Here is a 12,721-nt window from a genome sequence, read left to right as displayed (position 1 = left end):
GCTTTTGAACTGTGGTGTTGGAGAAAACTCTTGAGAGTCCTTTGGACTGCAAGGAGATCCAACCAGTCCATCCTAAAGGAAATCAGTCCTGAATATTCACTGGAAGAACTGATGCTGAAATTGAAACTCCAATACTTTGGCCACCTCATACTAAGAACAGACTCACTGAGGAAGGCGCTGATGCTGGGAAAGATTGAAGGCAGGAGGAGAAGGGGATGACAGAAGATGAGATGGATGGATGGTATCACTGACTCAACAGACATGAGTTTGAGTAAACTCCAGGAGTTGGGGATGGACAGGGAGGCCTGGCATGCTGCAATCCATGGGGTTGCAAAGAGTTGATCACAAACTAAGCAACTGAACTGAACTCACTGTCAACACTGTCTATAAGGTTCCTTCAGCACATTAATATAAGCAAACAATGGATCTCTATTTCCTCAACATTTAAAGGCATACAGACTTCATGTTATCAAGTCTTCTCTGCTCTAACAATTTGTAGGTTTTGCAGGTATTCTTGATATTTCTAGCCTGACCTTATTCTTTAAATATATATATAGCACCTCATTGATTAAATCATATTTTGACATATATTTTCCCCTTTGATCCCTATAACTACTCTCTCTGAGATAGGAGGTTTTATTATCCCCACTTTACACAAAAGGAAATTGAGTTTTGGGGTCAGTCTTGAGATTCTGGATCTCAAACCTGCCCTGTAGCTGCCCCAGTCCTCCTCTATCGTTTTGGAAAGTAAGAACATTCTACTCTGGGTGACTGAAGAAGATCTCTTTTCTCTTGATAGAGTCTTGCCCTCTCAGCTGCTTGCCTTGCCTACCTTCCTGTGGTTTTATGTTCTCATTAAATGAAAGAAAAGTATTAAAGAATTCACAGAGAAAGCCTCACTAGCTTCCTAAAAACTTCAATCAAAGGCAGCATGGAATCTGAGCAGTAAAATAGGGCTTTTAAAATAAGGCTTAACAAGTTCAAAAGGCTATAAATAGTACAAATACATAGATCCTTATATAAACTCTGCATGGATCAACTTTATACACATGAAGATCTGAAAGAAATGCCCCTCCAAGGTGAAAACTGGTGAGAATAATTTTTATTTCTTCCTTTTGATGATTTCTTGTCTCTTCCTTTCTTCCTTCCTCTCTTATCTGTAAATTCTATTTTTTTAAATACAATAAATACATCTTCCCTTTGTATTAATAAAATACAACTGTATTTTCATTTTTAAAGAAGGCTTAGGGGACTTCCCTTGTGATCCAGTGGCTAAGACTCCACACTCTCAATGCAGGGGGCCTGGGTTCGATCTGTGGTCAGGGAACTAGATACCACATGCAGCAATCAAGAGTTCACATACTGTAACTAAGACCCAGCTGCTGCTGCTGCTGCTCCTGCTGCTGCTAAGTCGCATCAGTCATGTCCGACTCTGTGCAACCCCATGACAGCAGCCCACCAGGCTCCCCAGTCCCTGGCATTCCCCAGGCAAGAACACTGGAGTGGGTTGCCATTTCCTTCTCCAATGCATGAAAGTGAAAAGTGAAAGTGAAGTCACTCAGTCGTGTTCAACTCTTCGCGACCGCATGGACTGTAGCCTACCAGGCCCCTCCGTCCATGGGATTTTCCAGGCAAGAGTACTGGAGTGGGTTGCCATTGCCTTCGCCATAAGACCCAGCACAGCCAAATAAATAAGCAAATATATATATTTTTTAATTTCAAAAATAAAGCAAGCTTTGGTTGTTGTAACATAGCATTTTTTTTTTAAGTTACCAAGATGTATGTAAAAGGGCTATTTCTGATTCTTGATGCTTCTGGCCTGATTTTGTTCATAAGCGTCACCCCATCTCTGAGCTTCCTGCCAAGCATAACCATCCCAGAAGCCTCACACCAACTGTCCTTTCTCTTTGGATGATATAAAGCTCGGGCATGGGGTCAGAGAGTGAATGAACTGTAGGAATGGAGTGATATCAAAGAGAGCTCTGAGAAATGTATTCATCAAGTAATGATGGAACACATCTCGTCCTTGCCAAGGAAGGGAGGAGGGTCAAGGAAGGAGGAAGAGTGAGGCTCAAAGATCGCTGCTGTCTGTTCAGTAAGTGTCCTCCCCTTATTCCCTGGTAACAAAATTTCAGATAATTATTTGGGACACAAGGGAACCCAGTTAAAAGACTATTTCCCAACACCCCCAGCAGCACCGTGGGGTTACACGTGATTAAGCTGTGGTCAGTGAGATATTAATATAAAGGAATTGTTGGCGAGGACTTCCAGAAAAAGCTCCTTTTGCCCTCTTCCTCTTTTTCCCTGAGAGCTGGAAGAGGACCCAAGGGCTAACGCCCCAGCAGCTGTCTACTTCCACGTACAGGCCCTGCGGAGGCGAGCCAGGTCTAGAACGATCAAAGGTCCCTGATGATATGGAGTTGATGTATTGATCTTCAACTGCCAACCTGTGAGTTTTTCTGAGAAGGAAATAAACTTTTACCTCATTTAACCCACTGCTTATATTCTACTTTCCATTATATGGCACCAGGTGCCATTTTAATCCATAAGTGACATTACTTATGGATTACTCTTTTTTTTAGCTTATGGATTGTAAAATACTTAGGTTCAGGTAAGCTCAGTTGCTTCATGGAGATTTCAAATACTATAAAAGGCCAAACCTTTATAATAGCAATTAAAAAATAATTTGTGTTGGCCACAATGCGTGGCATATGAGATCTTAGTTCTATGACCTGCAGCCCCTGCATTGGAAGCATGGAGTCTTAACCACAGGACCACCAGGAAGTCCCAACTTAATCATTTTTTAAAAATATTTTTATATATTTATTGTACATGCAGCATGTGGGATCTTAGTTCCCCAACCAGGGATTGAACCCATGCTCCCTTCCATTGGGAGCTTAAAGTCTCAACCACAGGACCACCAGGGAAGTTCCAACTTAGTCATTTTTAAAGTGGCAGATATGCCCATGAAATCTGAAACCATTTATATGAGAGTCAGCAAACACTTCCTTATAGGATTAATTAATTTTTCATGTATATTTTTTCTCTAATAAACTATAAACTTCTTGAGGAAAGATCATCAGTTTTAAAACACAGCTTGACTATATTTTGGCTTCAAGTTTTCTAATTTCTCATCTACCAACATTAACAATTTTAGGTTTTAAGAAAGCTAATGTTTGGAATTAGGCTGTAATGTACAGAAGTATCAATCACTATGTTGTACACCACATTTAAAATAGTACTGGAGGTTAACAATACTTCAAAAACCAAAGGCATAGACAAAAAAGTCAGATCTGTGGTTACCAGAGGCAGGGGTTGGGGAGGGGCAACTGCTTGAACGTGATCAAAAGGTATAAACTTTTAGTTATAAGAAACGTAAGTTTTGGGGATGTAATGTACAATATGATTAATATAATTTACCCTGCTGTATATTATATGTGAAAGCTGTTAAGAGAGTAAATCATAAGACTTCTTATTACAAGAGCTGCCCTGGTGGCTCAAATGGTAAAGCGTTTGCCTGTACTGCGGGAGACCTGGGTTTGATCCTGGGTCAGGAAGATCTCCTGGAAAAGGAAATGGCAACCCACTCCAGTACTCTGGCCTGGAGAATTCCATGGATGGAAGGAGCCTGGTAGGCTCCAGTCCATGGGGTCGCAAAGAGTCGTACACAGCTGAGAAACTTCACTGGTTCACTGGTTCTCATTACAAAGGGAAAAGCATTTTTTTTCCTTTTCTTGTGTGTCTGTCTGAGATGATGGTCACTAAACTTACTGTGGTCATCAATTCATGGTATCTGAAATTCAAATCATTATGCTGTACACTTAACTTATATAGCGTTATATGTCAATATATCTCAATAAAACTAGAAGAAAAGAGAATTTAAAAGAAAAAATAAAAGAGCTAATGTTTAATGCATTTTAAATAAAAATGTTTCTTTAGGTGAAAACTAGGTAAAGTGACAGATGATTTAAAAATTACTTGCATGCATGACAAGTACCTTTCCAATCTCAACTGTGAACACAGAAGATACATTTGAAAATGTTTATTTTCAAACCTCAAGGAGCAAATGATTTTTAAAAAATAGAAAATTAAGTTGCATGCAATTTCTCTTAAAATCTTACCATTAACAACAACCAGTTAGAATAAGAAATGAAAGAAAATAACAACAAAAAGGAATATAATAAAAGAGAATAGCAAACAACAAAAAAAATAATGAAGATCTAAGAATGAATTTACAAGATATTTGCCTATTTTAAGACAACTTTAAAATTCTGGTGAGAAATACAAAAAAAGCTTAAATAAATAGACAAAAACATGAATAAATATTCTTGGAAAAAACGATATCAGAAATATGATCATTTTTCCAAAATTGACAAGTAAATTTCTATGTTCCTAATAAAAACAGTGAATTTTTTTAAATAAAATAGAAATTTATTTGGGCAAATGCAAAACTAGACAAAGATGATTCCTCAGATCACATGGAAGAATCAGTAACATATGAAGGCCAACAAAATTAAAGGGAAGAGAATTAAGGGGAAGCTAGTCCTACCAGACAGCAAAACCTATTATAAAGTAAGAATCATTAAAATGGGACAGTACAGGTACAAAAATAGATCACTGAATGGACAGATATTCAAAAAATGAATCCAAATATTTAAAAGATTATAGGACATGATTAAAAATGCCATCTCAATCAGTGGAGGGGGTAGATTATTAAACAAATGATACTGAAAAATGGAGAGCCATTTGAAAAAAAGTAAGTTGTATCCCTATCTCACATCTCATACCAAGATAAATTCCTAATGTATAAATAAGACCATAAAAGCACTATAAGAAACTGTGAGGTTGGTTTTTGACAAGGATGCCAGGACAATTCAATGGGGCAGAGACCAATATATATATATTTTTTTCTATTATCTCATATAATGTATATGGGGTTTCTTTTTGAAATAGTAAGTTCATAAGTTCTAAAATATATTGTGGTGATGGTTGCCCAAGTCTGTGAATATATTAAAAGCCACTAAATTCTACAATTTAAATAGGTGAATTGTATGATATGTGAACTGTATCTTAAAGTTGCTTTTTTTTTTTTAAATGAAAAGAAACTATGGGAGATTATATTTGTAATCTCTGAGTGAGGAAGGCCTAGGTATGAAATGAACTCAGAAATCATTATAGAAAACGTGAATAAATCATGTACTATGCTCTTTGCAATTGCGACCCCATAGACTATAGCCCACCAGGCTCCTCTTGCCCATGGAATTTTTCAGGCGAGAATACTGGAGTGGGTTGCCATTTTTCCCCTTCAGGGACTCTTCCTAATCCAGGGATGGAACTCGTCTCTTGCATCTTCTGCATTGGCAGGCAGATTCTTCACCACTAGTGCCACCTGGGAAGCCTGAAAAAAATCATGTCCACTAACAAAAAAAAATGCATAAATAAAACTTTTCATGGAAGCAATATCATTTCTAAAGTTAAATTGTCAACAACATGAGAAACGCTGGGCTGGATGAAGCATAAGCTGGAATCAAGATTGCTGGGAAAAATATCAATAACCTCAGATATGCAGATGACACCACCCTTACGGCAGAAAGCAAAGAAGAGCTAAAGAGCCTCTTGATGAAAGTAAAAGAGGAGAGTGAAAGAGTTAGCTTAAAGCTCAACATTCAGAAAATTAAGATCATGGCATCTGGTCCCATCACTTCATGGCAAACAGATGGGGAAACAGTGGAAATGGTGACAGACTTTATTTTTTTGGGCTCCAAAATCACTGCAGATGGTGACTGCAGCCATGAAATTAAAAGGCGCTCGCTCCTTGGAAGAAAAGTTATGACCAACCTAGACAGCATTTTAAAAAGCAGAGACATTACTTTGCCAACAAAGGTCCATCTAGTCAAGGCTATGGTTTTTCCAGCAGTCATGTATGGATGTGAGAGTCGGACTATAAAGAAAGCTGAGTACCAAAGAATTGATGCTTTTGAACTGTGGTGCTGGAGAAGACTCTTGAGAGTCCCTTGGACTGCAAGGAGATCCAACCAGTCCATTGTAAAGGAAATCAGTTCTGAGTATTCACTGGAAGGACTGACGTTGAAGCTGAATGAAGCTCCAATACTTTGGCCACCTGATGAGAAGAACTGACTCCTTGGAAAAGACCCTGATGTTGGGAAAGATTGAGGGCAGGAGAAGAAGGGGACGACAGAGGGTGAGATGGTTGGATGGCATCACTGACTCAATGAACATGAGTCTGAGTAAACTCCGGGAGTTGGTGATGGACAGGGAGGCCTGGCGTGCTGCAGTCCATGGGGTCACAAAGAGACAGACATGACTGAGCAACTGAACTGAACAGAACTGAAATGGGAAAAATATTTACAGCTTACATCACAAAGATAATTTCCCTAACACATTAAAGTGTCCTCTAATAGAAAAGTCCGTCAATAGATACAACATTGAAAAGGTTTTAAATGCATTTTAAATACCTCAAAAGATACTCACATTCACAAGAAGAGGAACACAAATTAAAGCTAAGAGATACCATTCTTTCATCTATGAGATTGTCACATATGAAAAAACATTCATACTTCGTGGTGTGGGTGAGAGTTTGGCTACTCAGACATTCTCATTCTTACTAATGGGAATGTAAACCAATCTCTATGGAGGGCAAAGTGGCACCAAGCACATTTCAGCAGCTCTACTTCTGGAAATTTATTCTACAGAATACACATAACCACTCATGAAATTATATGTACACTAGTGTATTGCTCGGGTGCAATATTGGTATTAACGAACAGACTGGAAACAACCAAACTTTCATCAGCAGGGAAGTAGTTACACAAATTAAGGCTGCCCATACCCTGAAATTCTCTGCATTTGTGAAGAAGAAAGAGCGACGCTCTCCACATGCTGGTCATATACCAAGACCTAACATTACATGACAAAAGCAACTTATAGAATGGTATCAATGGTATTCACCATTTGTGGGAAAAGAGAATGGGCTGTGGAAAAACATAAATATGAACTTGTTTGAAAATGCATTAACTATCTCTGGAAGAACACAACCAAGAAACCATTATTAATGCCTGATGATGAGAGAGGGAGCAGGAAGAGGGAATTTTTTTCAACAAGCAGTCCTTTGCGCCTCTTGAATCACGTGAATGTCTTCAATGTTTTATACGTAAATAAATAAGTTTAATATTCTTGCCATTGTGCTCGGTCTGGAGGCTTAGATCTACTGAGCATCAAGACCTCAGTAAATAACACAACAGGTTCCATGCAGGAAAGGAACCTGGGCATGTAACCCAGAGGGGGACGGGCTATGAGAAAGGCAGCCAGATTTAGCGAAAAGAGACACAGGATTCCCAATCGAATGTGAATTTCAGATAAATAACAAATAATTTTTATTATGCAATATTTGAGCCATGTCTATACTGTATTTTGTCAGGCAGCCCAATCTATGAGAAAATGCCTGGGCTTTCCTGGGTAGCTAGTTAGAACTACAACTAGTATACATCTCTGCTCAGAAGGTCTATATATACAACACTATGGAGAGAAAGAGCTGACGTTTATACTTCACCTTAGAAGAAACAGTCTGACCCAGATTCAGACAGTATGCTGACTCCCCATGGATCTGTGAAATCATTTCAGGTAAGCATGAACAACCTGCTAAGACCACAAGGAGTTACCATCATTTCAGGCAAAGAGGCTTCCCTGGGTGGCTCAGATGGTTAAGAATCTACCTGCAATGCGGAAGACCCAGGTTCAATCCCTGGGTTAGAAAGATGCCCTGGCGAAGGAAATGGCAACCCACTTCAGTATTCTTGCCTGGAAAATCCAGGCATGGACAGAGGAGCCTGGTGGGCTACAGTCCATAGGGTCATAAAGAGTCAGACATGACTGAGTGACTAACACTTCAGTTTCAGGGAAAGAACCAAAGTGAGGGGAAGAGTTAGAAAACAAGTCACTGAAAAAAGGGGCTGTATTCATATTTTAATTTGCGACTTTTAAACTCAGTAATCTCTATTTCAGAGAGATAGAATTACCATGGTTCTCGGTGACAAATGACTTTTCAAAGTCAGCTGACAGATTTCATCTCAGCTGGAGCTGAGTGTACGAAAAAGAGAAAGAAAGAAGTCCTGTGACAGCCAAAACCCAACATATGTGATATTTGCTTCCTAACTGCCTTACTTTCTGGTAAGGTTTGCCCAGAACGAATCTGTGGAGAATAGCAGGAAATATATTATTCATATATTTCTCTTTCCATTTCACTGCAGTTCACTTTTGATCTTAGAAAAAAATCACTGTAGTAGCTGTGACCAGTGAACTCAGTTCAACCAAGTAGGAACCACCTCCTGACCCATGGCAGGTCTCCTAGGAGGATGGTGATTGCGTGCATGCTATTGGGTAGGCCAAAGAGTTCGTTTGGGTTTTTCCATAAGATGGTATGGAAAAACTCGAACAAACTCTTTAGCCAACCCAATACATAGACTAGTTCAAATGCTGACTGGAGCCAGTGTTATTACAAACTCCTGAAATATGCCAGGATAGACACCTTGGGAGAGGAAAGCAAATTCATTGCAAGACCCTCCATGTCCCCCTCTTCCCAGTCTTCTTTCCAACATCCACAACCTCCTCTACCCTGCCTATATCCAGCTCAAAAATCAGTTCTTCAAAGAAGCCTTCCTCAAAGCCAGAATTGAAAGAGACACCTGTACCCCAATGTTCATTGCAGCACTGTTTATAATAGCCAGGACATGGAAGCAATCTAGATGTCCATCAACAGATGAATGAATAAGAAAGCTGAGGTACATATACACAATGGAATATTACTCAGCCATTAAAAAGAATACATTTGAATCAGTTCTAATGAGGTGGATGAAACTGGAGCTGATTATACAGAGTGAAGTAAGCCAGAAAGAAAAACACCAATACAGTATACTAACACATATATATGGAATTTAGGAAGATGGTAATGATAACCCTGTATGCGAAACAGTAAAAAAGACACAGATGTATTGAACAGTCTCTTGGACTCTGTGGGAGAGGGCAAGGGCAGGATGATATGGGAGAATGGCATTGAAACATGTATATTACTACACGTGAAATGAATCACCAGTCTAGGTTTGATACATGAGACAGGGTGCTTGGGGCTGGTGCACTGGGATGACCCAGAGGGATGGGATGGGGAGGGAGGTGGGAGGGGGGTTCAGGATGGGGAACACATGTACACCCATGGAGGATTCAAGTCAGTGTATGGCAAAACCAATACAATATTGTAAAGTAAAAAATAAATAAATAAATAAAATAAAAAAGAAGCCTTCCTCAGCTTCCTGAACATAACCTCCAAGCTGAAGTCATTGTTCCCTCCTCTCAGGACATGTTCCTAGGCTAGATTATTATCACAAACACTATAGGAAGTACAATTAACCTCTGTTTGTCCCTGGCACTCATTTTAATCCTCTTAAATCCCTCCAATTGCATATTATCATTCAGTGAAATCAAGGCTCAGAAAAACTAAAATGCCCAAGAACTGGAACCCAATCCAAGTGTGTCAGACACCACAGAATATGTTTTTCCCACTGTTCTATATTGCCTTATGAGTCTCTCCATTAAAAAAAAAAAAAAAACTCTAACTGGGTTTTCTTCTAATGTATAAAAACAATAATATCCAATATTAGGGTACAGGTAAATATAATTGTATATCCTATGGATATATAATACCCATGTATTATTACTATGAAGCCCATGGTCCAGTATTATCAATTCATGAAAGTTGCATTTTTTTTTTCTCTTTTAAAAAGTTTATACGAATATCCAGTCAACACCAACAGGGTTATCTCCCTTGAAATGTATACTGTCTTGGAATGTCCTCAGAAGGCTCTGCCATTGATCAGGTAACAGAGTAAAAACCCCAGAGTCCTTTTCTTTCAAATGGAAGAGGGAGAGACAGGGATAGAAGAAACTACTCAAACTTCGTCTTCTTTCCTTGTGGCTTGCGGTCTCCTCCTCCTCCTCTGCCTCCTCGGAAGCCTCCTCGCCCTCCAAAGCCTCCCCGGCCTCTGCCACCAAAGCCACCTCGGCCACCTCTGCCACCACCTCGGCCTCCAAAGCCACCTCTGCCTCCTCCTCGGCCACCAAAGCCACCTTCACCCTTAGGTTTGGCCCAGTCCAAAGTGACTTTGTTTCCATCGATTTCACCATCTTCCATGGCCTCCTTGGCAGCTTTGGCATCTTCCTCGCTGTTAAAGTCTACAAAACCAAACCCTTTGGAGGATCCAGTCTCCCGGTCAGTGACTATCCTTGCTCGAATAGAGCCATCAAAGGACTCCTTTAACGTCTCTTCTGTGGTATCCTCAGAGAGACCTTTGACAAAGAGAGTCTTGGATGGCTGGCTTCTTGCATTAGGTGATCCCCTGGGTCCTTGCAACTCCAGTCTGATGGCTCTGCCCTCAATTTCCCTTTTATTACATGAATTTAAAGCTTCTTTAGCATCTTCAAATGAAGCAAATTCTATAAATGCATACCCTTTAGATTTGCCATTTTGGTTCTGGGGCACCTTGATATGAGTTGCCTTCTCAAATACTTCCTGAAGTGTTTCTTCTGTTGCACTATAGTAGAGGTTGCTTAAAACCAGGGTTTTTGATTCACCACTCCAAGTGCTATTCTTTCCACCTCTATGGTCTTGACTTTGGCCTTTCTCTCCGGTGTAGTACAGAGAAATGGAGCGCCCATCTATCTCTGTTCCCTGCTTTTCTTCCAAGGTTTTTTCTGCATCAGCTTCTGTCTTAAATTCAATATAAGCAATCCCTTTACTCTTTCCATCCTTGCTGACTAATCTGATCTCCACAGCATCTTCAAACACTTCTTTTAATTCATCCTGAGTAACTTTGTAAGGCAGATTTTTAGCCAAAAGTGTTCTTGCATCTCGATCTTTCTTACTGTCTTTTCCCTTTGGTTTTTCTAGTTTAATTTCATTGCCAAAGACTTTTAAACCAGTGAGTTCCAAGGCTTTTTCCAGGTCTTCAGCAGATTCAAAATCCACATAGCCAAACTTCCTAGACACACCAATTCTGACATCGACAACAGCAAGATCATTTTTAGCAAAAATATCACTGATACCTGTTTTCAATTCAGGAGCAGATTTATTGAAGTTCAGGTTTCCAATAAAGAGATTGAAAGATGTAGTTGGTTCTGTGCCTTCCACTTTTTGTTTCTTGGCTTCAGGAGCTGCTTTTTGTTTGGCCATTTCCTTCTTTCGTTTTCCAGGTGCTTCTTTGACAGGCTCTTCTTCCTCTTCCTCCTCTTCCTCCTCCTCCTCCTCATCGTCCTCCTCCTCTTCATCATCGTCATCCTCTTCCTCCTCCTCTTCATCATCATCCTCCTCCTCTTCATCTTCATCTTCAGCAGTGCTCTTAGCTTTCACAGGAGCAGCTTTTACTGGAGCTTTCTTTCCTTTCGCTGGTACAATCTCCATAGGTTCTTCTTCAGAGTCATCTTCGTCGTCGTCGTCCTCCTCCTCCTCCTCATCGTCATCGTCATCCTCATCATCCTCATCATCTGTGGCATGAGCAGCACCAAAAGCAGCAGCTGCCTTCCTCACTGCTGGCTCATCCTCCTCTTCATCATCGTCTTCCTCCTCACCGTCACCTTCATCTTCTTCGTCACTGTCTTCCTTCTTGCCGTTCTTTGCTCCCTTGCCTGGGGTGGCTGCTCCCTTCTTACCAAAGGTTGCTACCAATGCTTTGCCTGGGGTGGCTCCCTTTTTGCCAGGTGTTACCACTGCTTTGGCAGGTGTAACTGTCTTCTTGGCTGGCATAGCTGCTGCCTTTTTGCCAGGGGTGACAACTGCTTTCTTTGCTGGTGTGGCAACTGCAACCTTTTTTGTTGGGGAAACCACCATCTTCTTTGCTGGAGTTGTGGTAGCCTTCTTGCCTTTGTTCTGAGGGATAGCAACCTCTTCTCCACTGCTCTCATCGTCTTCATCTTCTGACATTTCCTCATCTTCACTATCTTCTTCCACCTCCTTTGGGGGAGGAGCCATTTTCTTGGAGTCACCTTGATTTTTACCGGCCTTTGCGAGCTTTACCATGATGGCGGCTTATGACGGCGGAGTGTGTGGCGAGCGAGTGGCGCAGACGAGCCCAAAGGAACCTAAGCACCGTCGATGGCGGCCACTAATCCCTGAGCGCGTACGCTTGGCTGCCCGAAAGTTGCATATTTTAAAAAGAAAATACATGAGGAAAGTCTAGATTTCAATGTCTAGCAAAATGGCAACACTTACAATATTGAGATTTCTGGGGGAAAATAGAACAGACACTTTTCAAATGTATAACTGCACTCACAAGGAAAGAAGGGAAATCCACTAAGGCTGAAAATGAACAGAAAGCTGGAAGTTGATGCTGAGGTTGTAGTTGCCTGAGATATCTGTTGATTTCTAGAACATAGAGACAGGAATCTAATGGCTACAATACAGAAGTTGGAACCTTGGGCACATTCAAGACGAGGGGTTGGAACTAAGGTGCCTTGGAAAACCAGGAACCTTTAAGAGATGCATCCTTGTGGGTGAAAGGATGAACTGAGAAAAAAATAAAAATAAAACCCTAGCCACTGTGCTCTGTGGGAAGAAATAATTCTCCCCTGAGAACTGACATCCACAGGTTTGCTCCTCACAGGTCTGGGCTCCACTTTTCATTACAAGTTTGGTTCAATTAAAACCAAGGGGAGAAAT

The 12,721-nt window shown here is 40.5% G+C and overlaps 2 protein-coding genes across 3 annotated transcripts in view; both read right to left on the bottom strand.

Annotated features, from left to right (window-relative positions):
* Positions 1-12,721, bottom strand: part of KIAA0319 (KIAA0319 ortholog) — a 76,159-nt gene that overhangs the window by 49,520 nt on the left and 13,918 nt on the right. The window lies entirely within an intron of this gene.
* LOC114109527 (nucleolin-like) lies at positions 9,771-12,194 on the bottom strand. Its single transcript, XM_042237593.2, has one exon. The coding sequence runs from the start codon at positions 12,080-12,082 to the stop codon at positions 9,956-9,958; it is 2,127 nt and encodes a 708-aa protein (XP_042093527.1). The 5' UTR covers positions 12,083-12,194; the 3' UTR covers positions 9,771-9,955.

This window comes from Ovis aries, chromosome 20 (genome assembly GCF_016772045.2).
Source record: "Ovis aries strain OAR_USU_Benz2616 breed Rambouillet chromosome 20, ARS-UI_Ramb_v3.0, whole genome shotgun sequence".
NCBI lineage: Eukaryota > Metazoa > Chordata > Mammalia > Artiodactyla > Bovidae > Ovis > Ovis aries.
Note: the sequence above shows the minus strand (reverse complement) of the source record. Positions and strands in the feature narration are given on the sequence as shown.

What these genes read in the sequence shown, in the direction of transcription:
- LOC114109527 (XM_042237593.2), bottom strand. Translation starts at nt 12,082, where the DNA reads ATGGTAAAGCTCGCAAAGGCCGGTAAAAATCAAGGTGACTCCAAGAAA.